The 23,772-nt window shown below is 41.6% G+C and overlaps 1 protein-coding gene across 1 annotated transcript in view; it reads right to left on the bottom strand.

Annotated features, from left to right (window-relative positions):
- Positions 1–23,772, bottom strand: part of WDR81 (WD repeat domain 81) — a 46,256-nt gene that overhangs the window by 17,261 nt on the left and 5,223 nt on the right. The window contains exons 2-7 of the mRNA XM_018557655.1: positions 23,662–23,769; positions 22,596–22,771; positions 19,545–19,726; positions 7,878–8,043; positions 4,607–4,772; positions 2,186–2,851 (exon numbers count right to left, since the gene is read on the bottom strand). Coding sequence (XP_018413157.1) covers positions 2,186–2,851; positions 4,607–4,772; positions 7,878–8,043; positions 19,545–19,726; positions 22,596–22,771; positions 23,662–23,769 — 1,464 coding nt within the window. The remainder of the gene's footprint in view (positions 1–2,185; positions 2,852–4,606; positions 4,773–7,877; positions 8,044–19,544; positions 19,727–22,595; positions 22,772–23,661; positions 23,770–23,772) is intronic.

The raw sequence follows: 23,772 nt of genomic DNA on the forward strand, positions 1-23,772 counted from the left end.
ACATCAAGAAAAAAAAAAAAAAAAACAGAGAAGAGAGTTGTCTAAAGAGATTAGAAAAATTATAGACCAGCACGTCGATGGTAAAGGCTTTAAGACCATCCCCAAGCAGCTTGATGTTACTGCGATCACAGTAGTAAATATTAAGAAGTTTAAGGTCAGTGGGAGTGTAGTTAACCTCCCTGGACACAGCTGCAAGGGGAAATTTGACCTAGAATTTACAGAAAGATAAGGCAAATGGTAGACAAACATTAAAGGAAAACTTGCAAAGAGATAAAAGGTGAACTCCAAGGTGAAGTGTCAAGGTCTGACCATACCACTGGTTTATTTATGAGCGACAATGGGCTTAAAATGAAGACTCCACTGTTGAAAGAAAACACAAAAAAACTGAAAGAAACACATTGAAAAAACTAAAAAAAAACAGGACTGGAATTTGGTAAAATGCATACCTACGAACCGCAATTGTTCTGTTCCTTTGGAGCTTTTTGGCAAGTCACATCAGCAATATTGAAGAAAAAAAACCCCCAAAAACAAAAAAAACCTGCTAAACAAGGAAGAGGTTTTGCTTATCAAACATAAGCAAAACCTCTTCCTTGTTTAGCAGGTTTTTTTTGTTTTTGCTGCTTTGCTGCAACTGGCACAGGGAGTCTTAAATCTGTGCAGGGCACAATTAAATCTCTAGACCATCAAGGAATTTTGAATTGAAAACAAACTGCCATGGGTCAGAAAGCTCTTATTTGCAGGTCTTGGGTACTCAAAGAGGTTACTGACCCAAAATACACATCTAAAAGCAACCGAGAATGGCGAAGAAAAAAAACACTGGACTAATCCAGTAACAAAAGCTATTTTAAAAAGTAACATAATGGTGCAGCTTATGAAGAAGCAGCTATATCAAAATCAGCCACTAGATGGCAGAAGATGAATTAATTTAGAAGACTAAAGACTAGACTTTGATCAAATTGTATGTATGTATGTATGTATGTATGTATGTATGTATGTATGTATGTATGTATGTATGTATGTATACACACAAACACAGGTGAAACTCGATTAGAATATCGTGCAAAGTTCATTTATATCACTAATGCAACTTAAAAGGTGAAACTAATATATGAAATAGACTCATTACATGCCAAGCAAGATAATTCAAGCCGTGATGATTATGGCTTACAGCTCATGAAAACCCCAAGAACCCCAAATCCACAACCTCAAATCTCCAAAAGCTCCCAATACTAGAACTTTGCTCCATGCTCCCTCGTCACCAAGGAGCTAGCTTCGTGGCCAATCAGGAAGCCGGAGGGTGGAAATGACTCGCCGCCCAGCTTCCTGATTGGATTTCCAGCATGGAGCCAGCTTTACAGCTGATCAGGAAGGCAGGCAGCAAGTTATACTGAGACGCCGCAGCTGAAGCGGATCCCGACAATTATGTCTGTAGCCACCCACCTGCGTGAGTGACAACTGGCTCTGCCTATCTAGAGTCAGAGCCAGCTGTACCCGCCCAATCCCCAGTCTGTTCCGCCAGTCAGCGCTGGAGGATCGGACTGGGGAGGGGGGAATCCCTGCGGGGAGACATGAGTGAGACATGGAGACATGAGTGCAGTGACAGGATCGAGAGGTGAGCGAACGCCAGTATGTGTTCACTCACTTCCCGATCTACTGAGCCGACCTGTGACAGTTTCATTGTCACAGGCCGGCTAGAACTACGAGGATGAGTGAAAATCACTCACCTCATAGTTCTCCTTTAATTATCTATTTTGATATCCAGTGATATTGTTAATTGTATTCTATCTTTGCTAATTATTGTCATAGATATTTATCACTTTTACTCATCTAATTGCACAGCCAAACATTTATTTAATGGCGTTTTATTAATGGCATATGTAAGGAAGGTGTTTTGTAGACACTTTTTCAGCACTGAGCACTTGTGGTAGTGAACGATTGTAAGAGCGATCAGCTTTTTTTTTAGGTTCTATATAGATTTAACAGTTGGGAGCGCGGTTTCAATTTGGTTTACTGATTACCATTATAAAATGGTTCATCATTTAACAAAAATGGAGAAATACATGTATAGAGTAATAGCCATATCTACTATTTCTATACAGATGTAGCTAGTGGTGAGCAGGTTATTAATGCCGATAGGATTATTTGCACCATATCACCAGATTACAAACAATGCGTTTGTTCATACCTGAATATTGGTCCCATATGCATACTCCTCCATCACAGCTCACAATTTGTTGCACAGATTCCAGCTGGCCTACATAGAACACCGTCTTCTTGTGCTCCGTGTAAGTAAGACGTGGTTCAATCTCCCGGGTGCCATCGCCATAGTTGTACAAAGGCCACAACCGCACCGTTTTGTCCTTACTGCCGCTTAGAAAGAAATCTTCTCCGCTAAGAGGTTTAACAGATTTGATTGCTCCAGAGTGGCCTATAAAACTCTGTAGCTTGATCTGGTGAAAGTAAAAATGAGGTTCCTGCTGGCTCACACCAATCTCATACTGCCAGTATGCCAGCCAGTTTCCACATAGCCCATGGGCACTTTTCTGAAGGTCCTGTTTAAGGGTGTTATCGTCACACTGGAAGTTCTCGGCTACAGGGCTGCGACAGGTTGACTTTGACTGTGATGGCTGGCTGTCTTTTGGTACCTGAATGCGGTTTCCAACCATGACGCTTCCAAAAGTGCCAGACTGACCGTCTTCCTCAAACCTGTGAAGAGAGAAGCTTGTTCTACTGGTGTACTCGCAGGGCGGTGACCGATTGTCAATCCCTTTTGGAATAACAGTTTCTTGATAAACCATTGTAAGCTTCCATATTAAATCATGGTTTGGTACCAAATGGTTAATAACATCACCTTGAAGACAAAAACACATGCATATATCAATTTATAATATTTAAATTTGTGTGCGCCCCAGAAATGGGAAAAAAATTACAGCACCCAAAATGATCTGTAGGCAACACTTTAAAAGTCTTTACAGGTTCTCAATTTAGAGCCAACTGAGAATAATGATCCTAGAATTACTGCTCTCACTCAGGCGTGTGCAGTGATAACTAATTATTGTTTTCGTACATATGCGCACCTAACACGCGTGTAAATATGTGCATGTAAATGGCAGCCTTTAAAAAAAAAAAAAAAAGTATTTTTGCATTTATTTGATTTAACTTTATTGTTTTAGATTTGTATTTTTCATTTACATATCTTTATTGCTTTCAAGCCCCTTATGTAATAGCACTTTAGTGGCATCTCTTTAAGGTGACCCCTAATTAGGGATGCCCCAATACCGGTTTTACTGTATCGAGTACCGATATTTTTTTTTTTCAGTACTCGCCGATACCGAAAGTCCCATTAATGAAACGAGGCGGCGTGTATTGACTCCCCACCTGATTAGCCGGGAAACTGGGCGGCGTGTAAAGACTCGCCACCTGGCTTCCCGATTAGCAGGGAAGCCAACTCCATGCTTCTCATCACCAGGTGACGAGAAAGCATGGAGCCTGCTTTCTGGCCAATCAGGAATCTGGGCGCTGTACGACACGGCGCCCGGCTTCCTGATTGGCCGGGAAGCCGGCTCCATGCTCTGTCACAAGTGATAAGGGAGCCTGCTTCCCGGCCAATCAGGAAGCCGGGCAGTGTGCCTGTAAGGTTGGGCTTCCTCCTGACAAACCTGCACCCATGTGCTCCAAGATGGAGACTCTCAGTTTAGAGTTAGGAGCGCACTATATGGAGGTGCCTTGACGTGGCGGTGCGGCTTTCACATTTTCTGCAGAAGACGTGTATCTAAACCTCTGCTTTTAACCTTAGCGCTTAGACAGTTTTTGTTTGAAGCCCTTCCATGTGCACCTTGCTGTAAAGCTGGTAACGAATTGATGAGTGCGTTTGCCATTTGTTTTGCTGGGTAGTGTGTAATGACTCGCTGCCCGGCTTCCCGATACCGGAAGCTCAAGTATCGGGCTAGGCATCAGAGCCTTTGGGCGAGTGCGAGTACTCACTCAAATACTCGGCATCGGCACACATACTAGTATCGGTGCATCCCTACACCTACACACCTTTGTATTTCAATGAAGCCGAGCAAGAGGCCGCGGAATGACCGTTCAGACGTGACACCATCAGACGCTTCTGGGTTCATGCACGGGAAAGGAGATCAGTGAACGTATGTTACCGGTTCTCCCTCCCTACTCTCAGCTGATACTCTCCATGTCAGTCCCAGACCCACAGGATGGGTAACCAAGCCTAGGATACATGGCTAGGAGAAGGGGGTGCACATTTGGCTGCCTGTGGAAGTGACCAGGAAGTTTTACAAGTGAGTTTACTAAGGCACACATATGAACTCACTCTCTTTCCTGTATCATCAAGAAGGGTAAATGCTATATTAGCCCTACAATACATGTCCAGTATGTTATAAAAGAAATGGTGTACCTGTGGTATGTTGAAAAAAGAAGGTAGGAAGGCTTGTCCTCTGGTTACCTTGGAAGAACAGGTTAGTCTGCAGTCTCAATGGCTGCCACTTACATATGATACAGGAAAATGAGACGAATGTGGCATATGCCATGTACTTTTCCGGGTTACTTTGGGACTACATGTTAGTTTGCAGCCTCAATGGCTGCCACTTACCTATGAGACAGGTAAATGGGATGAATGTGGCATATGCCATCTCTGCACTGTATACTTTTTCCAGTTCCTCAGTTAAAGTCAGGTCCACAGGTAAGATTTTTCCATCTGAGCAGTGGACACTTTTTACGCATGGCTCCAGACCATTTGTTATCTCTGCAGACAGGCCCTAGAATTCAAACATGGAAACACAAACACAGACAAGCATTCAGTCAAGTGACCTTGATTCTTTGCAACTTGCTTTCACTGCACACACCACAGTGCTTAGAAACAATTGGTCTCCGAGACAGTATTTATGTGTTGGACAAAAGCACATTTCTCAACCTCTATTCATTGAAAGCTGATGGGGAAACAGTCATCAGCTGCATATACACTTCTGTCAGGGGCACCCTTAACGTTCTGTTGATTAAAAAGACATGCTTCAGATAAGATTCCTACATAATAATTGCTCTTCTAGAAGTTGCTTGGAGCCAGGTTTCACAGCAAAGCATTTTTTAGGCATAGTCTGTTCTGTCTGCACTTGGCAAATGAATGGCGGAATGACAATCTTTTCAATATTTCTATAGGAGCGATGAGTAAAATATGAGCCTGTTATCAAAATCTTGAAAAGTTGAGGATGGAGCTAGCATCATCACTTGCCAAGCTATCTTTTTTTTTTTCAAATACATTTTTATTGAAATATAAAATGTAGCAGGGTTACAAAGCAGAGCATGGTATATGCATAGAATTCCAATGTACAGAGCAATAACATATTTCCACCCCAGAGTTGGGTGCCGGCTACAATGGTAGGCTTCCCGGTAGGTCCAGTTAACATGCGCATGTGCATACTTAAAGTATGGTCATTGGACACTGCAGGTGACTACCTTGACACTTAGTAGCACTAGTGCCTACCAGGAAGGCCCGACTACCATGTAATGCTAGAGATATGCAAGGGGAGTATAATAACTGGCTAAGCTATCTTATATAATGTACTGTATTTTTTTTTTATTTAAAAAAAAATAATAATACTACACTAAACTCCCCGTTATCCAGCATCCACAGGGATTTGTAGATTCTGGATAAATGAAGTTTCTGGTTGGTTGAGAGCTACTATTAAAAATGGGTTTAACTAATGCTATACCCCATATTATACCACAACAGTATATTGTACTCTAAACTATTATCAATGCATTGCAGTACTGGGAGTGATCACTAAGTGGCACTTGCTCACAGGATAGAAGCACTTTCACAAATGATCGATCAGACACCCGTTTCCAGCACTTTTCAGAGACCAGTCAGACACTCATTCCCAGGATAATCCAGCACTTTTCAGCCTGTTGCTGTACGTGGCCATGCTCCAGAGCCCACTCTACCTCTCCTAAAAAGGTGGCAGATCGGCAGAACAGAGTGCATGGGATTATTTTATTTTTTTGCCGGTTAGATGGGAGTGTCAGTTAGCTGAATACCGGATAACAGAGAGTTTACTGTACACTGATCAGTTCATATTCATCTACACTAGCAAGTTTAAAAATGTATGTCAGGAAGAAAAAAATAAAAAAATAGTACATCTCTGCAATACATACACATTTCCCCATGTTTTACTCATGTAAAAAGCCTACATGTACAGAAATATAGCAGTTGATGTCCCGGAAACACTCTCAGCCTGTAATCCCTCGTTGGCTGGTTAACAGTCCTGTTGTAGACCGAGTAGTATCAGCCATGCCCAATTTTCTGTTTTCAAGCTACTGACACATTATGCCTGTCCTATTGTCCTCATAGAGACTAATCATTCTGCAGTATGAAGATAAGAACTAGGAGGGCTAATTGGGCTCCTTAAGATAACACAAGATGTGTTAGGAGCTTTCCGACAGGATTCGCAGGTATTTTTTGCACTTATTAAAACAGACATAAAATGTTTTTAACCTACCTGGCGGTATTCCCGAGTGTGGCTCGGGATTAATTTTCAGTACCAAGAACGGTAACCCCGAGCCACATCTCGGGATAGCACAAAAGTGTCACTTACCTTGTCCCTGCGAGCCCGCGGTGTCCTCTGCTGTGTGCGCCCGGCCGATGCCAGCATTCGGCTTTCAGTTTCGTTTTCGGGCGTCACAGTGGGGGGCGGAGCCAGCGGATAATTCAAAAGTGAAAACATGACATTTACACACAATACAATGTAATCTGCTATAATTACATATATTTATCAAACTATTTCACTTCAATTTTGCCCCTAGAGGTATGTCCAGTGCCCTGACTGCACTTTTACTGTTCTTTCTGCCTGGAAACTTGAGAACGTACTATATTCACCATACTAAAAACAGCAAATAAGAGATGTTCATTGTTAGGCTTTACATACAATGCACCTGTATAAACAGAAGCTTTTAGCATTATTTAGGGGAGAAATTGATTTTCCTAGGAATTAGCTAATTTCAAATAGATTAAGATCTCACACTTGCAGGGCAAAACAATATGTCAAAATACTGGCCAACGATTTTCAACATTCACTATTAGTTCATTTAAAGTGTATTTCAACTTTTCCTGCCAAACTGGGATAACACCAACTTTATATTTATTACATGTTTTTCTTTTCTGAAATAATTTTTTTTCTGTAAACTGCCGGGTCTATTCCCTAAAGGGTGAAGAGTTTGGGGAAGGCAGGAGAAGTGAACAATCTAGGACAACATAGCTGATTTGGAAACTTCTCCAATTCAGCTCACTTTCTAGTTCAGCTATGTTGTCCTAGATTGTTCCCTTGTCCTGCCTTCCCCAAATTCTTCACCCTTTTGTTAATAACCCTCTGAAATTTTCCTCTGGAATGCAAGGGGGCTGGGGTGGCTAATGTTTGTTTGTATATGAGATTTGAACAGTGTCTGTCCTAAGAAAGGGTTAACGTTCTAAAAGCATTGTATATTAATGAGAGGAAGCTCAGCGTGTCCTCAGTCTATGGGGACAGCCACAGTTTACTGTCATTTTGAAATTGTACAGAGAAACTTGCAGTCTGTCCGAAGGTTGGCTACACAGAGACATCAGGAAGGTTAGATATATATTTTAGAAACCATTTTTTTCCCCAGGTATGCTGTGTGGATGGGAACATTAATTTGACTGCAAAAATGGAAATACACTTTAGATCAGTGGAGGTGATTACTGTAGGATAGTTTCTGCAATGACACTGTGGTTGCACTGCAGGATTGTTCAATTCTGATGATGGAAAATTCCTAGTATGCAAGACCGGAATGACTTCCATTAAACACTTTACATTTGTTTGGGGGGTTTTTTCCAGTATTGTTCCGCATCATACCTGCTGATGGATTTCCTGCATTACAGTGAAGTTGCTGAAGAAGATTCTGAGAGCATCACCAAGATGCTGCTGGACCATTTCGCTCCCTATTCGCAGGCAGATGAGGGAAATAAGGTTGCTGCACTTAACACACAAAGCTAGACGCGCCTGAGGGCCATTTGGGAACCTGTTAGAGAAAAACAGTTTAGTGCATGTGCAAATACAACTCAATATCAGAAGCCTTCACAGCATCAAAGGTTACCATTTCCTACAGGCTTGAGGATTTGAATTTCAAAGCATCGCTAGGCAAAACATTTCTTTATATTTAGATAGTGGAGAACTGTTACATCCTCAGTCAGGTTTTATTGCTGCTATGTGTCCCCACTGCAGTGATTCCCCCTTCTATTTGTCCTGGTGAACATCTTCACAAAGTGAGTAGAAAACCATTGTTTTCTGTGTGCCCTGTTCATACCACAATGCTGGTGTAATGAGAGTGTGGAAAAATACACTTATACGGTACCTTTCCGCAATGCACCACACTTTGTGACACGCATGTCACACTGCTGTGGAGGCCTGAATGGAGTGTTCACCCTCAAAAAGGTGTAAAATGAAAGAAAGAAAAGCGTGTTATGCGCTAAAAACACAGCTACACACCACCCCCATTTGCACCTTACACAGACACCAGGGCTGCGCTCTGAGGGATTGTTCACACTAGCCCGCACAGCAATGAGTTTTAGCGCAAAAACCAGTGTCTGTGTGAGGACCATCTGGGGACAGTGTGATGCCTGCTTCAGCACATCACACTGTTTACTTTTGTTTTTAACTTTATTTACAAAGTGTGCATTCCATGCAGGTCTCCACACAGCAGTGCAGAGGTGCTGCGGTGGGTTGCGGAAAAATGCAGCATAACTGTTTTTCCGCACTGCACATTACACATGCCTTGTTATATGAACAGGGCACACAGAATACAATTTATTATTTTTTTATGTGTCCTAGCTGTGACCTTCGCTGCAGTGACCGCCATCCAATGCGCTGTGCAAAAAAGCAGCATGCGTCCAGTTTTCCGCACCACACATCACACCAGCATTGTGGTGTGACCACAGCACAAAGAGAACAATTGTTCTCTATGTGCCCTAGTGGTGGCCTGTATACTTGTGCAGAAAAATGCAGGTCACTACATACAGTATGAATATGGCCTTAAACTCGAGTATTTATGTCTAGTGCTGAAAAACAGTCCACAACACTGGAAAATGTAGGTAGCTAGTGCTACCAAGTTACTGATTATCAAAAAGTGATATACTGTATTGATTAACAAACACATTGCAGTGAAAACATATAATTTAACATGGCCAGAATGTTCTTAGAAATGGTTTATTAATAAAAGTGACACTAACCTCTGGAGTTAAATCTTAAAAAATTGCATTTGAGTACCTCTACCTCTGTTTAAAGTTACATCACACAGCATAGAGAGTGCTATATCATTCACAAATGACATGCACTGCTTGAAAGATAAGGTTGTCCAAGTCTAAAACCACTTTAAATTATGCATTTTCTGAGAGAAAAACGTGAGCTGCCACTGCTGCCCTTTCCTACTGAAAATGTTAAAATGGTTGTAAGGCTGATGTTTAAAGTGACATTAAACACTCAGATTTTTTTTAACATAAAATACTGTAATGTGTGCCTTACTGTAATCCATAGTTGTTTCCCTTCTCTTTGCTGCTCTTCCTTTTAAATCTGTATCTGTTCTCATGCTCTGCAGAACTTCTGTTTTGCAGCAGACTGCCTTTTCTTAGTAATGGATACACGGTGTCTGTGTATACGTTTCTATAGTCCTGTAACCTGAGCCAGCACTACAGGAAGAGGCCCTGAGCTGAAAAGGGAAGTTCTCCCCAAGCATGAGAAGACATGAGGATGTCTTCTCATGCTTAAAAGGAAGAGCAGCAAAGAGAAGGGAAACATTCATGGATTACAGTAAGGCACACATTACAGTATTGATTTATGTTAAAAAATCTGAGGGTTTAATGTCACTTTAAGTTTATATTTTGTAGAGTTAGCAACACAGAAGAAGCATACAGATAAAGAATTCTAACTTCCATTTGCTTCATACCTATCCCAGGATTGTAACCCATAAGTATTAAAGCCAGATATAGCCAGCTCAGCGAAGCTGGCCCCCCTTCCATCGGCACAAACAAACTACTGTTTTAGTGCTACGTTTGTGCCGCAAAAACTAACATTTGTGCTGCTTTTATTTTAAAGATAATAGCAATTGTTTGTTTCAAGATGATGACATCACCAGCCCCCCTACAACAGCAAAAAGACATGAAACTTGCTGGATGGTTAGTGCTATGTTTGTGCCATTTAAATCTCCATTCTATCTCCTTTCGTTGTCAAGTTATTAAAAGGTCACCAAAGGTCACCCAGCCCCCACCACAGCCAAAAGACACGAAACCGGGCTGGTTGGTTAGTGCTACGTTTGTGCTATTTAAATCTCTAATTCTACCTCCTTTCGTTTTCGAGTTATTAACCATTTATTAAAGGTCACCAAAGGTCATCTTAAAAAAAAAACAATTGCTATTATCTTACAAATAAAAGCAGCACAAATGTTAATTTTTACAGCACAAACGTAGCACTAACCAACCAGTCCGGTTTTGTGTCTTTTGGCTGTGGTGGGGGGCTGGGTGACCTTTAATAAATGGTTAATAACTTGACAACGAAAGGAGATAGAATGGAGATTTAAATGGCACAAACCAGCACAAACGTAGCACTAACCAACCAGCAAGTTTCATGTCTTTTTGCTGTTGTAGGGGGCCTGGCGATGTCATCATCTTGAAACAAACAATTGCTATTATCTTTAAAATAAAAGCAGCACAAATGTTAATTTTTGCGGCACAAAACAGCACAAACGTAGCACTAAAGAAACAGACTGGAGTTTTTGTTTGTGCCGATTGAAGGGGGCCAGCTTAGCTGAGCTGATATAGCCTAGTAGCTAGCATGTTCAAAAGGAGACTTGCAATAACAACTCACAAGTTTCTTAAATGACAGCTTTACTGTGGCCTTGTCAAAAATGTTTTCAAGTAGAGGTTCCTAAAAGGAGGACTAAACCTTATTAAGGTCACTAGGATGTAAACAGGAGAGTTCAGCAAGTTTGCACAATTACAGCAACAGGCAGATGTCTCATCGCCTGCCAATGAGACGTTCTACTGCCGATGAGGAAGTTAAGTAAGCCCACTCAAGACATACTTTATTCCTTTAAAACCAATCAGATCCAGCATCCAAAATACCTGAACATTGCCTGCATCCAAGCAGATTGTTCAAGTATTTTGAGAGCCAGCTGGGCCAACTAGCAAGATACTGAAGCTTGGCCAGTGGGAGATTCCTCCATTCACACAGTTTAGCTTAGATGGAAGAATCTGTCGCACTTTTTCCATCTGACCACAGAAAATCTGCAGATAATCTATAGGTGTATGGCCAGTTTAAGACAGCAGTAAGGATGCTGCAAATCAGCTCAAGCTGGAGTGTTAGTGAGAGCTGACACAATAATATTTTACTTCTAAACCCTGTGAAACCAGTAGGATTCTTGGCTGGTGCTGTATTAGTTTTGCAAAAAAAGCCAACGACTGCCAAGAGCTAAGGGGCCACCAGAGAACACATATGAATAGGAAGAATAGAAGAGGCCTCCGAGGGTACTAAAGATGAAGGCACAGACTCCTAAGTTGGAGTTTTTACTTTCTACTAAAAGTGGAAAAGTTCTCATAGTATTTCTTAGTTTAAAAAGGAGAATTATGAGGCGAGTGAAAATCACTCAGCCTCATAGTTCTAGCCAACCTGCGACAATGAAACTGTCACACGTCGGCTCAGTAGATCGGGAAGTGAGCGAACACATAGCGCCGCTCGCTCACTTCTCTATCCCAGCAGAGAGCCGTGACTGTCACTCATGTCTCCCTGCAGGGATTCCCCCCCCCCGTCCGATCCTCCAACGCTGACTGGCGGAACGGATGGGGGAGGGGCGGGCACAGCTGGCTATGCCTCTATATTGGAGCTGCTGGGTGGATCTCTACAGTAATGTCGGGATCCGTCCCGGCTGTGGCGTGTCAGTATACCGCGAGCTGTAGCTTTGGATCACGGGAGGACGCTAGTTTGTGTCCTCCCATGACACTTAGGAGAACTATGGGGAAAAGCCCTGACCCCCATAGTTCTCCTTTATAAATCATAGTTAAATGGCAACATGGAGCTGCTTTAGAAAAAAAAAGGCAGCAAATATCTATCTACAACCTTTCAGAATCTAGCTGTCACTGTATTCAACAAAGGCTAGAGAATTAAAGCTAGCATCTGGCCAGTGAAGGCAACACTTAAAACATTACCCTAATTTTTATAAATCATCTTTTATTTATGTGTTGCTTGGATTAAACTATCCTGAATGAGCCACTGTGAAAGGTCTTAGTACATCCTGCCCAACAACTCTACCTCCTATTCTAGGAGCTATAGAAAGCTCAGCTCCATTAAAACAGTGTAGATAGAAATTAATAACGTTTGAAAATAGGTCCTTTGAATAAATTCTGCACAATTCGTTCCTACAAAGAATAGCTCATAAAAAAGGACATCCTTGGAGAATTCTAATCCATTATATACAGTATGTGTGAATATTCACAGACAGAACACACTAACCTCATCACATAAAGACTCAGGCATATAATAGAAAAAGAAGCAGTACAGCTCTATCAAATACCAAAAGGCTGTACAAAAAAAAATTAGTTTCAGAGGTCTAGACAAACAGACATAAAACATCAAGTTTCTTAGGTTAAGTGAAGTGATTACAGGCATTGTGCGATAACTCATGGTAAGCAATGAGTTTTTAGGGTTCTGCCTTCACATCAAACAATTCTGGATTAGCTGCTTTGCATGTTAAAGTCGGGCCCCCAGGCAATTAGCTAAATACACAAATGAGATACATATATGGGAGCGGTTGTACCTGCAAAAAAGGATTTGTAACGGTCTATCCAGTCCTGAGATTTACACACCACAGACAGGATAACAATTACAGTTAAAAGGAGAACTATGGGGTCAGGGCTTTTCCCCACGATTCTCCTAAGGGTAACGGGAGGACACAAACTGGCGTCCTCCCGTCACCCAAAGCTCAGTATACCGCAGCCGGGACGGATCCCGACATTAATGTCTGGATCCACCCAGCTGCAGTGACAGCTGGCTCTGCCTATCTAGAGGCAGAGCCAGCTGTACCCGCCCCCTCCCCCGTCCGTTCCGCCAGTCAGCGCTGGAGGATCGGACAGGGGAGTGGGGTGAATCTCTGCAGGGAGCCGTGAGTGACAGTCACGGCTCTCTGCAGGGACAGGATCGAGAAGTGAGTGAGCTACAGTATGTGTTGGCTCACTTCCTGATCTTTCATTCATGATGTTTCATTGTCACAGGTTGGCTAGAACTATGAGGCTGAGTGATTTTCAGTGATAGTTCTCCTTTAAAACCTCATGATCTTGAAATATATTCCCCCAGCCTCAGGTCTTTACGAAGGTATGGACATGACATTTTGGGGCTGGAGGAAGTTTGGCTAAACCACAACTTGAAGGAGAGAGGATCACAAGTGCACTCTGCATCTCTGTATAGTCCCTTTGCCACCACGATGGGACTTTATAACTTACAATGGTTTATCCAGATCTTGCTTACATTGCTGTGCGGGCAGATTACAGTAGACAAAGCCTTCCAGAATGGGCAAGTAGGTGAAGGGGAATGCAGGTCTAGTTGTGTGTTGGGGAATGGGGTGGCAGTGGGGAGGGATTGCTGAAGGTAGGGAAAGTGTGCCAAGGACAGGAGTGGGTGGGTGCGAGAGCAGGGGGGTTGGGAAAGAGTGAAGGGGGGGAGTGGTGCAGAAGTGGGGGAAAAGTGTGTAGAGCACTAGTTGTGCACAGAGTAGTGAGAGATGGGAGCAAGATCAGGTCAAGTGGTGAGAAATGAGGTGGGCATGTGGCAAAGTTGTAAGGGAGGGGACCCAGGAGTGTGTGGGGGTTGCAGAGTGGTGAGAGCAGGAGGGGTGGCAGGGCGGTGAGAGGGGCAAAGAAGAATGGTGAGAGCAGGGGTGAGTGTGCATGTGGAGAGTGGTGGTGGGGCAGAGTTTGGAAAACAGGGAGGGAAGTTTCAATAGACTTGTAGTCTGGCTTCCCAAAGCTGAACTGCAGACCGATATAAATGACAATTTAATGCAACTCGGTGTTTATTAAACCTATAGTTAAAAAAAAGAAGAAGAATACAGGAAGCAAAACTTTTTTCTTTCCCCTGTAGTTCCAGGTTGAACTTCAGACTGAAAAAAAAAAAATAGTTTTAAAGCTAAACATTCCCCTCTGGACTTCTTCAAGATGGCGTCAGGGTCAGATGGCATGTGGACGTGTGTCACATATTCCTATTCATGTGCGCTGTAATGTACATTATCAGGTGTGCGACAGGGAGTACTACTCCTGTGCTCCCAAATTGCTGCTGCCTACATGGCAGTGAAAGCTGCACATATGTAGTGGTAGCAGGTCTGTAACATTACTGCGCATGTACGGGAGTAGCTGTGAAACTGTGATGTTAGAAACATGCCAGCAAAAACCCATGCAAGTAGTAGTGTAAGTGCAATCCGGCCACCTCTAAGCATGTGCCGGATTTTGCCACCATAAACCACATAAAGACACCAGTGCACACGCATGGGCAAAAAGCAATTTTAACCACGCATTCCGGTAGATCTGTTCAGGAGTGCTATGGTGAAACTCACTCTTGCCAGCATGTATCATTGGTTACTAAAATGCTGATGGCTGCCGTGAAGCGTATGCCCAGCAGCTGGACATTTGCTTTTGGCAGGCAAACAGGCCCACTGAGATCTGGAACCTCATCTCTAGGAGCAATTACTGCAGTCCGTTTTAATGTGGTTGCCATTTACCCATTCCCTTCCTGAACATACTTGCAGAGTTTTATCAGCAATTAAAGTATCAGAAAAATTCAGAGTTAGGACTTACCGGTAACTCTATTTCCATTAGTCTTCCAGGACAGCATCACGAGATGGAATCTCCTCCCCCACACACAGGAAACACGTCACTTAATCTGTTTAAAAGACCCTCCTCTCCTCCACTCAGTCATCACGACAACCGAAGGCAAGCTGGAAAAAGACAAGGCACATACAGGCAATACCACCACATCACATTAATACTACAAGCATCAATGGGCGGGCAGTTGCTGTCCTGGAAGACTAATGGAAATAGAGTTACCGGTAAATTTCGCACATAATAAAAACATTTGTGAATTTTGCATGAATACAAACATAAGCAAATTTGTTTTATAAAACAGATCCCTATGTGTCTACAGATAAGTTTACAAACTTGTCTGTACTTTAGTAGAGGAAACTCTGAGTCTAAAGAAAGCCTTTTCATAAGGACTGTACTAAAGGTATCGATTCATCTACTATCAAGTTCAAGAACAAAAGCTCATTTATACCACCCGGTCAATTTGCTTCTATTGAAACTTTCATCAAAACTGTCAGATATGACACCCGCAACATCATTGACCGGAGGAGGGTATTTAAACCACCCATGTCCCTCTAACTTGAATAAAGCTGAATTGGACTCCTTAAAAAATCGCTGCAAGAGGACAAATCCATTATCATAAAACCAGCGGATAAAGGGGGTGCCATCATCATCATGAACTACGCCACCTACAGAATGGGCATATCTGATCTTCTATCAGATCTATCCACGTATCTTCCAATCCCACGTGACCCTTTGTCATCTATACTGGACAAGTTATCATCTCTTGTTGATCTAGCCCTGAACCAGAGATGGATCTCTGAGGGCATCTCCGAATGGCTCTACAATCAACATGCCCGCACGCCAGTAATATATGGTTGCCAAAAATCCATAAGGGACATAATCCACTTACCTTTAGACCTATAGTAGCGGGCATTGGCTCAGTATTAGATAATTTTCTCCAACCCTTGGTGAAAGCCCTCCATTCATATGCATGTGATACAAATGATCCTATTATGAAATTGAAATGCATTGATGTTTTCCATCCAGGTTGGATGTTATTAACAATGGATGTATCTTCTTTGTATACATGTATTCCAACTACCAAGGGATTACAGGCTGTTGAATACTTTCTTTCTCGGAGAGACTCACCATCCCCTCCGACTGCTTTAATCTTGGAGGGATTGAGGCCTGTGCTTGAGAACAACTATTTCCGTTTGAGAAACAGTACTTTCTCCAGTCAAAGGGCACCGCTATAGGCTGCCCCATCTTATGCAAATTTGTTCACGGGGTATTTGGAAGATCAGTTTATATATTCATCAGAATTCTTCGAACATGCGAGACTGTGGACAAGATACATAGATGGTATCTTCTTGATATGGTCTGGACCCAGTGATACCATACAGATATTTATACAATATCTCAACACACTCAGAGGGTATTGTGTTCAACCCCGAGAAGTCACATTCAAAAAATTTATTTTTTGGATGTGATGATTGTGTTCAATTAGGGACAGATCGCCTCTTTATATACTAAGCCCACTGACCGCAACACATTGCTTTCCTACAGTAGTGCACACCCTGATAGATTGAGAGATTCTCTGCCCATCTCTCAGTTTATCAGGGTTATGCGTATTTGTTCAGATTCCACTGATTGTGAATTGCAATTATAAAAGATGTATAAAAAAATGTAGTGATAGAGGTTATCCCAACCATGTGCTTGATCATACACTTGGGAGTTGCAAAAACCAGGTTCCAAGCACCTAAACTCACAGGAGGCACATCCCAATAATACTTTGTTACTAATTTTCATCCGTATTCACATCAGGTGAAACGCACATTACAACGTAATACGAATATTCTTAAAGCCGATAGAACCTTGGTCCCCACTATTAAAATATACACCACACATAGTTTACTCTGGGAATAGATCTCTTCGAGACTACTTAGTTTGCACTGATCCTCATACTAAGTATGCCACCCCGCCACATAGGTTTTCCACTAAACAGGGCTGCTACAGATGTCTGCGATGTCCAGGCTTCAGTGTTAGCCTACGGCACTCACTTGTTCTTCCCACACTCTACCCAGCACCTGAATGCATTGTCCCCGCTTATGTGCTTTCCAGAAGGGTGAGAGACGCTTCTTCCTATTTCCAGGGTAACAGATGACTAAGATGGTTTGTGCGTGCGCATTGGGCTGAAGGGGCGGAGATCTATGCAGCTTCCCTCGATCTCCAATGCGAGTATGGAGACCATACTTTTTTCTTAGCGCTGGCTGTCCTCTTACCCTGCATCCTGAACCTCAGCATGAATCATCGTACTATCAGGTAGGGCATATTACGATTGTTAGATATACTTTTTCATTTTTTTGTTTTTACTGTTCATTTAACCATGGCAAATTTCCCGCCATGATGATGTCACAGGGAGGTGCTTTACAGGTAATTGGTAAACTTCATGGGGGGTATACATGTGGTTCTTACATGTTTCTATGTTGTCACGTCTTTTCACCCTGAGGAAGGGACCCTGTGCGGTCCCGAAACTTTGGCTTCTATTACCGTGACGTTTTGTCCAATTAAATGGACATGTTGAATGATATCGGCGAATGCTGGTGATTTTTGTTTCTACTCTGTGTCTGCACGGCGCCATCCGTGGTTATCACTGCGAGCACCATCTTCTACAAAGGCCTGGACTGCTGTGAGGTGCGCGGAGGGTTTCTCTACCTATCCTTTTCATAAGGAGACATGAAGGATGGATACGTCCTTGTAAAACATTTGAAAAACACTTGAGTTTCTACTCAAAGTTGTACCCACTTCTCATGAAACCCTGCTATAAATTTGTCTTTCCTATGAAATTAAACTAGGAAGGAGGAGTGTTCAGACATGTGATTCTCGTTTTAATTTCTACACTGAAAAGAGGAAATAGTCTTTTGTCTATAATCTTTTAAAATGCATTTTGCTTCCCTCGTGTTGGTAATTTATGTTAAACTGATTATTTCAGAGGACAAAAGACATCAAACACTCATATTGTGAATGATCACAATTACTTACTGTTCTAAGGACTGTTACAGAAACTTGAAAGAAGGAAGCTGCATGTATTGTCCCTAGTAAACAATCTCATTTATATTTATAATGTCAAAATTTTAAGTTTAAGCCAGATTGGTTACAAAAGAACAATTATTATATTGCTCTTTTATTCATTTTTTTCTGCTCTTTCAGTGTATACCTAAACCACACAGCATACCATAAAACTACAGATACACAGCTTGCCATCCTGAATTCAAGAGCTAGCTTTGAGACAGGCAACAGAAGAGGACACCAATCTTGTAATTGGTATGAGCAGGAGAACAGTGATGAGGTGTCCCTGTTCTCACTTTGTACAAGTGACTAAAAAACACTATAGCTGCTATGATCACTTCTTCTAAAAGCAGGCCACAGATTGAATTTATAATAAATTCATGGCTGCTATTTCAGTCCCTGAGCTTGTTTTAACTCCAATTGCCAAGATGTACCCCACATTTTAGCTGCTATCTAGAAATAGAGCCATTGCTTATAGTACAAATCCTTGGCAGTCAAATGATTAAAGGAACTTCAGGCAAATATATAAAAATAATACAAATCAGAAACTTGCACAACAGGTCTTTGAAGAGCCCATATAAGCAGATTGAGAGCCCACAGAGTCAACGTAGGTCATACAGGTGGAACTATGCGAGCTACATCTTGTGCAAAGGCCTTGACAAGGGAGTAAGAAGCAATCTGTCTTTTGAAGAGAACTGCTTGAGTTGAGATTTGTCTCAAACAGGTCTTGGCCAACAAGCACAGTAACTAAGTATTGGAGAGTGCCATATGCAGAACCCAGTGAATATATCACGTTCCAGGCAGTCTTCGTCCCTCACGAAGCATACTTCCCCAGTGAGTCTACAGGGAACAGATTCACATAAGCGGGTGAGTCATAGCCAGGACCTGTAAAGCACTCTGCAGGTAACAAACCAGTACACAAGGTGTCTATGGAGCACCACAAAACAGAGCCAAGCACCCAAAAGTACCATTACAGGCAGACCTCCCATGTTCGTCCTGGTAGAGTCTGGGTAAAGCTTTTCAAGGCGATGTGGAGGATCAACCGATTCAGAATGCTTCATAACATGTCTCAGCTCAATAACTAACAAACAATTGTCTTAATAAAAGTAAAAATGTCTAATAAAAAAATGGGTCTACTTCTCTCCAAGGAGATAAGATGACGATCTTCCTAGGACACTAATATAAACCTGAAGCACTATGGGAGTGGGAGGGGTTACACCTGGATGGCCACTGGCTTTGTTTGTCAGTAGCCAATCTCTCCTAAAAGTGGCAGTATAACTCAGTGTTCCTGAATTCTACTGATTCTGTGCTCCTTGATTAACAATTTAGAAAATGATGCCACAATTATCAGTAGATCCTAAGCTATGAGAAAGCTCAATATTTTCCTATAAAAGTCAAGCTTGGCCCCTCCCACCTCCAGAGCTTCCCTATGGGTCAAGTAAGGCTGCTAATAACATAAGACCAAAATGTTGGTTTTGGATCATTTTCTTATAACTGCAGCCATGAGTATCTCTTGATCTGCTAATCAGTTTGTTGTGCAGTTTTGGCATTAGGTAACCTCAATTTTGGCTTTTGTTTTTGTTCAGAACACGGTATAATATACAGTGTACATTACCCAACAGTGGTGGAAGTCAGGAAGCTTAAAACTGGCAGTAGGACATCCAGGTTAATTTTGGGTAAAATGTCCATCAAAGTAGTGTCTGAAAGGTAGATGATGATCTTCTGAGTCAAGGTGACAGCAGCTAGGAGACCAGCTTCCTTGCGGCTGTTCAGTCTGCACCCACTGCTAGGAGCCACCTGCATGTGAACAAAGCCAACTGATGAACTGACTATACATGAAATATAAATTCAGTTACAGACTTCACATGTACAGTGTCACATTGATAGGCTTGTTAAAACTCACAGAAACACACTCTCATACCCATATTTGATCAGCCACTGAAAAAAAAGTGTAAACAATCTTCCCTAGCAGTAGGCCTTTATCCTTCCCAAGGGTACCTGTAGATTAAAAAACAAAAGACAAAGAGCGCCTCCATCGCGTGTAAACGCTTTAATAAATGAATTAAACACATAAAATCACACTCACAAAAATTGAGTTTTTACAGGCATGAATTGAATAAAAATACGAGCAGTTGAGCCCACCGGCTGCTCTTCCTCCCTGAGGTTAGGTTAACGTTTCTGAGGCCACGCCTCCTTCATCAGAACCATGATGGAGGCGTGGCCTCAGAAACGTTAACCTAACCTCAGGGAGGAAGAGCAGCCGGTGGGCTCAACTGCTCGTATTTTTATTCAATTCATGCCTGTAAAAACTCAATTTTTGTGACTATGATTTTATGTGTTTAATTCATTTATTAAAGCGTTTACACGCGATGGAGGCGCTCTTTGTCTTTTGTTTCTTCCAGAGTTGAGGCTTCCCCGTGGCCTGTCTGAGAGCTGCCCCATCTGCGGTTTGTTCTGAGATTCTAGCAGACTTTTCTCCGACATTTGGACACAGGGAGCTGGCGCTTTTGGTGTTTATTGGCTGCTACCTGTAGATTAGCTCTATGTTTCAGTAAGTTCAGACAAAAAGGAACAATGAACTTGTCAGCTATTTAAGATGGGAAATACCAGTCAAGAAGATTTTAAAAAATGAACTCCAAGCTTATAAAAAATATACACTAATGCAGTTATGCGTTTCTTTTTATCAATGAAATAATTTTTTAGCAGGCATTATTTCTATGCCTGCTGTTAATCTCCTCTATCTCAGGATTTTAGGATTAGAAGCAAAAAAATAGGTATCCAAACACTGAAGGAAATATGTACAGCATCATTTGTCACATATTTACATTACTTTAGAAAATTGAATAGTTTGGCTGAAAAATTTTAAAAAAATGGCTAATACATCTTCATTTGGTGTGCATGATCAATGTGCTGCTGTCAGCATTTGCTATAAAACAACAAAAAACAAAAAAGATAAAAGAATATACTGAAATAAGTCATTTTTAGACAGTAAGCTCTCACGGGCACGGCCCTTTTAACATTTATATTGTAACTGTAATGTCTTCCTTTTAGTGTAAAAGGCTGAGAAAACGGTTGGTGCTATATAAATCCTGTATTATAATTAGGGATGCACCGATATATCGGCCGAAAATGGCACTTTTGGCTAAATGCCGAAAGTGCCATTTTCCTGCCGCTACATCGGCGCATCCCAGGTTTCTTTCCTCCCCGCTGGGCGCTGCTCTGTGTCCCAGCGGGGAGGAGAGAAAGTGACAGCCGATCGAGCGCTGCGGGAGGAGAGCGCTGTGAGCGCCCGGTGTCTCCCACACCGCTCAACAGCCTTTCACAGTACGGCAGAGAGGTGTGGGGGCAGAGACAGCCAGCGCTGTCACAGGAGGCTGAGCGGTACAAACACTCGGTAATCAGTGATCGCTGAGTGTTTGTACGTAATTGAGGATATGGTATCAATTATGAATGAATGGGAAGTGATCTACATCTCCTCCTGTTCATTCATGATTGTGGATATAGTAAACAAACTCTGTCCTCATGTTATCAATGAACAGGAACACTCAGAAGATTCTTATTCATTGATAACAGGGGATACAGAAAAAAAAGAGATGGAGGACTCTGTGTTCTCAATCTCTTTTTCTATTTTAAAAAGGGAAATATCAGGGGTCTGTTTAGAAAGTAAAAAAAAATAATTTAATAAAAAAATTAATAGAAATATAAAAAAATTTAAAAAAGTTTATAAAAAATAAATAAAAATAAAATATTTGAAAAATTTGACAAAAATTAAAACATTTTCGGTTTGACCATTTTTTTTAATTCGGTTTCGTTTTTTAAATTTCAATTTCGGTGCACCTTTAATTATAAAAAAATAAAAGACAATGCTTTCATTAAGATTCAAGATGACCTGGATAACATATACTAGAATGTCCATGTTAAGAATCACAAAACAATGTACTACTACAAAGCCAATGTAGGAAATGAAAATGCTAAATTTTATCCTGGGTTTGTACTTTGTGCCGCCAGCAGGAACACTGCAATTTCTCCTTCCTGCTTCTTCTTTGCGAATTTCACACTCTTGATTGCCTCTTATTGCAAATTAAGACACACTTTAAGAAGTCCAGTGCATAAGAAGACTACTATTTATAGTCAGCCTTCTCTGCCTCACATTTTACAGAACCAACATTTTGGCTGTAATATTGTATAACTAAGGCTAGGAGTTTTTTTATATTATACAGTGCAGGCTCTGCAACAAGTAGAAGCTAACGCTGGAATCCAGGCAACCAGCTAAAATACAAGTGAAATAAACATGAGACCAGCCATATCTGCCGAAAATGGATTTGTAATTCTATCTTGCCACTTTTGTGATTCCCATGGCTGGATGACACGTTTTTCACTGACTTCTATGGGTCTGTCTACTTATCACAGGCAGAAGAACCTAGTGTGCAGGAAAGAACAGGAAAACATGTGTGTGTTCCTTTATTAAACCAGGCTGATCGTACACCAGCTGGCGGAAATGTCCTTCAAATCTGAATACTAAACAGTGATTACAAAAAAAAATGTAAATGCTATTTAATATTGGTGTACGGTTGAGCAGCATTCCTTCAGAGTATCATTTCAATTGCTTCCATCAATGTAAAATAGATTTTTTTTTGCTTGGCTTTCTGCAGAAATTTCAACTTACCAGGTAGCTTATGTAAGGCAGATACTGATAGGTAAGAAAAGGTTCTCCATAGAGATGAGCCATATGCATAAGGCAGTCTAGCACAGGCCTAGACACCTGATCACCATACACTGGCCTCTTGACATTTGGTGGACTATTCTCCTCCACATTAGACAGGAACTGATGTCTCTGGTGACCTGCGTGTGATAAGAATCATGAATATATTAATGCAAAGTGACACTCACTCAATTTAAATCAACATATTTTTGACGTATGTAATAGACTAGTTTTCCACCCTCAAGGCCTATTGCAGTTGAGGTCTATGTCCAGTTTGTGCCGTGAAACTACGAATTACCATGTTAAATGACTAGTGATGCAAAAGAATTGTGAGAATAAAGAGCCCCTGACTACTGATAAGAAAATAAATGATGATCGGGAGTAATAGCTGAACATGGGCTATTTCTGGATAGAGATATGACAAACTGCAAACCAAATAAGAGCGCACACATAATTTCCCCCGACATGACTAGGTACAGATGAACCAGACAAATATCTCACATCTGTAAACCTACCCAATTCCAGCACACATTCCCCAGGCTAAGCATTCTTAGGGACTACAGCAACCAACAAGGTTGGATATTTCACTTCTAATCACTCTCACTCGAGTGCTGCCGCCCAGTGTTCGCACAATAAGAACATAAATTTTGGAAAACAAAACATTGTTCAGCAGCCGAATCAAACATGTACAGCCAGTTGTGTCTAAAGAAAGCTGCAGTGTGGAGGCAGAATGGCTTGTTCCCAGTGCAAGGCCATGCAAAAAGATTGAGCTCTAATCAGGAGGAGTTGTTACAGAACAAACAACAAATCAATTCTAGCTTGTGACAAATCAAATGGACCAATTTTTACTAACGTGATATATCTAAAACATTTAAACAATGCATCAACTGGCCTTCGATAATAAACATAGATGACATACAGGTGTGCACTAACTGCGACCCTCTAATACCATAGTACACTCTTCGCTGCCAAGATATCAAGTTAAAGCATAGGAGACAGCAATTTCTTAAAAAGAAATATAAACAATTACCAACATAACAGGATGTGAGTAATCGTAGCAGATTCCTGGCAATGCAGCGGGAGGTCACAGTTGGACCTAGTTTGGCCGAAAGCCACCTTACCATCTTACAGGCTGTATCTG

Source organism: Nanorana parkeri, unplaced genomic scaffold, assembly GCF_000935625.1.
Source record: "Nanorana parkeri isolate BGI_ZX_2015 unplaced genomic scaffold, ASM93562v1 scaffold294, whole genome shotgun sequence".
NCBI lineage: Eukaryota > Metazoa > Chordata > Amphibia > Anura > Dicroglossidae > Nanorana > Nanorana parkeri.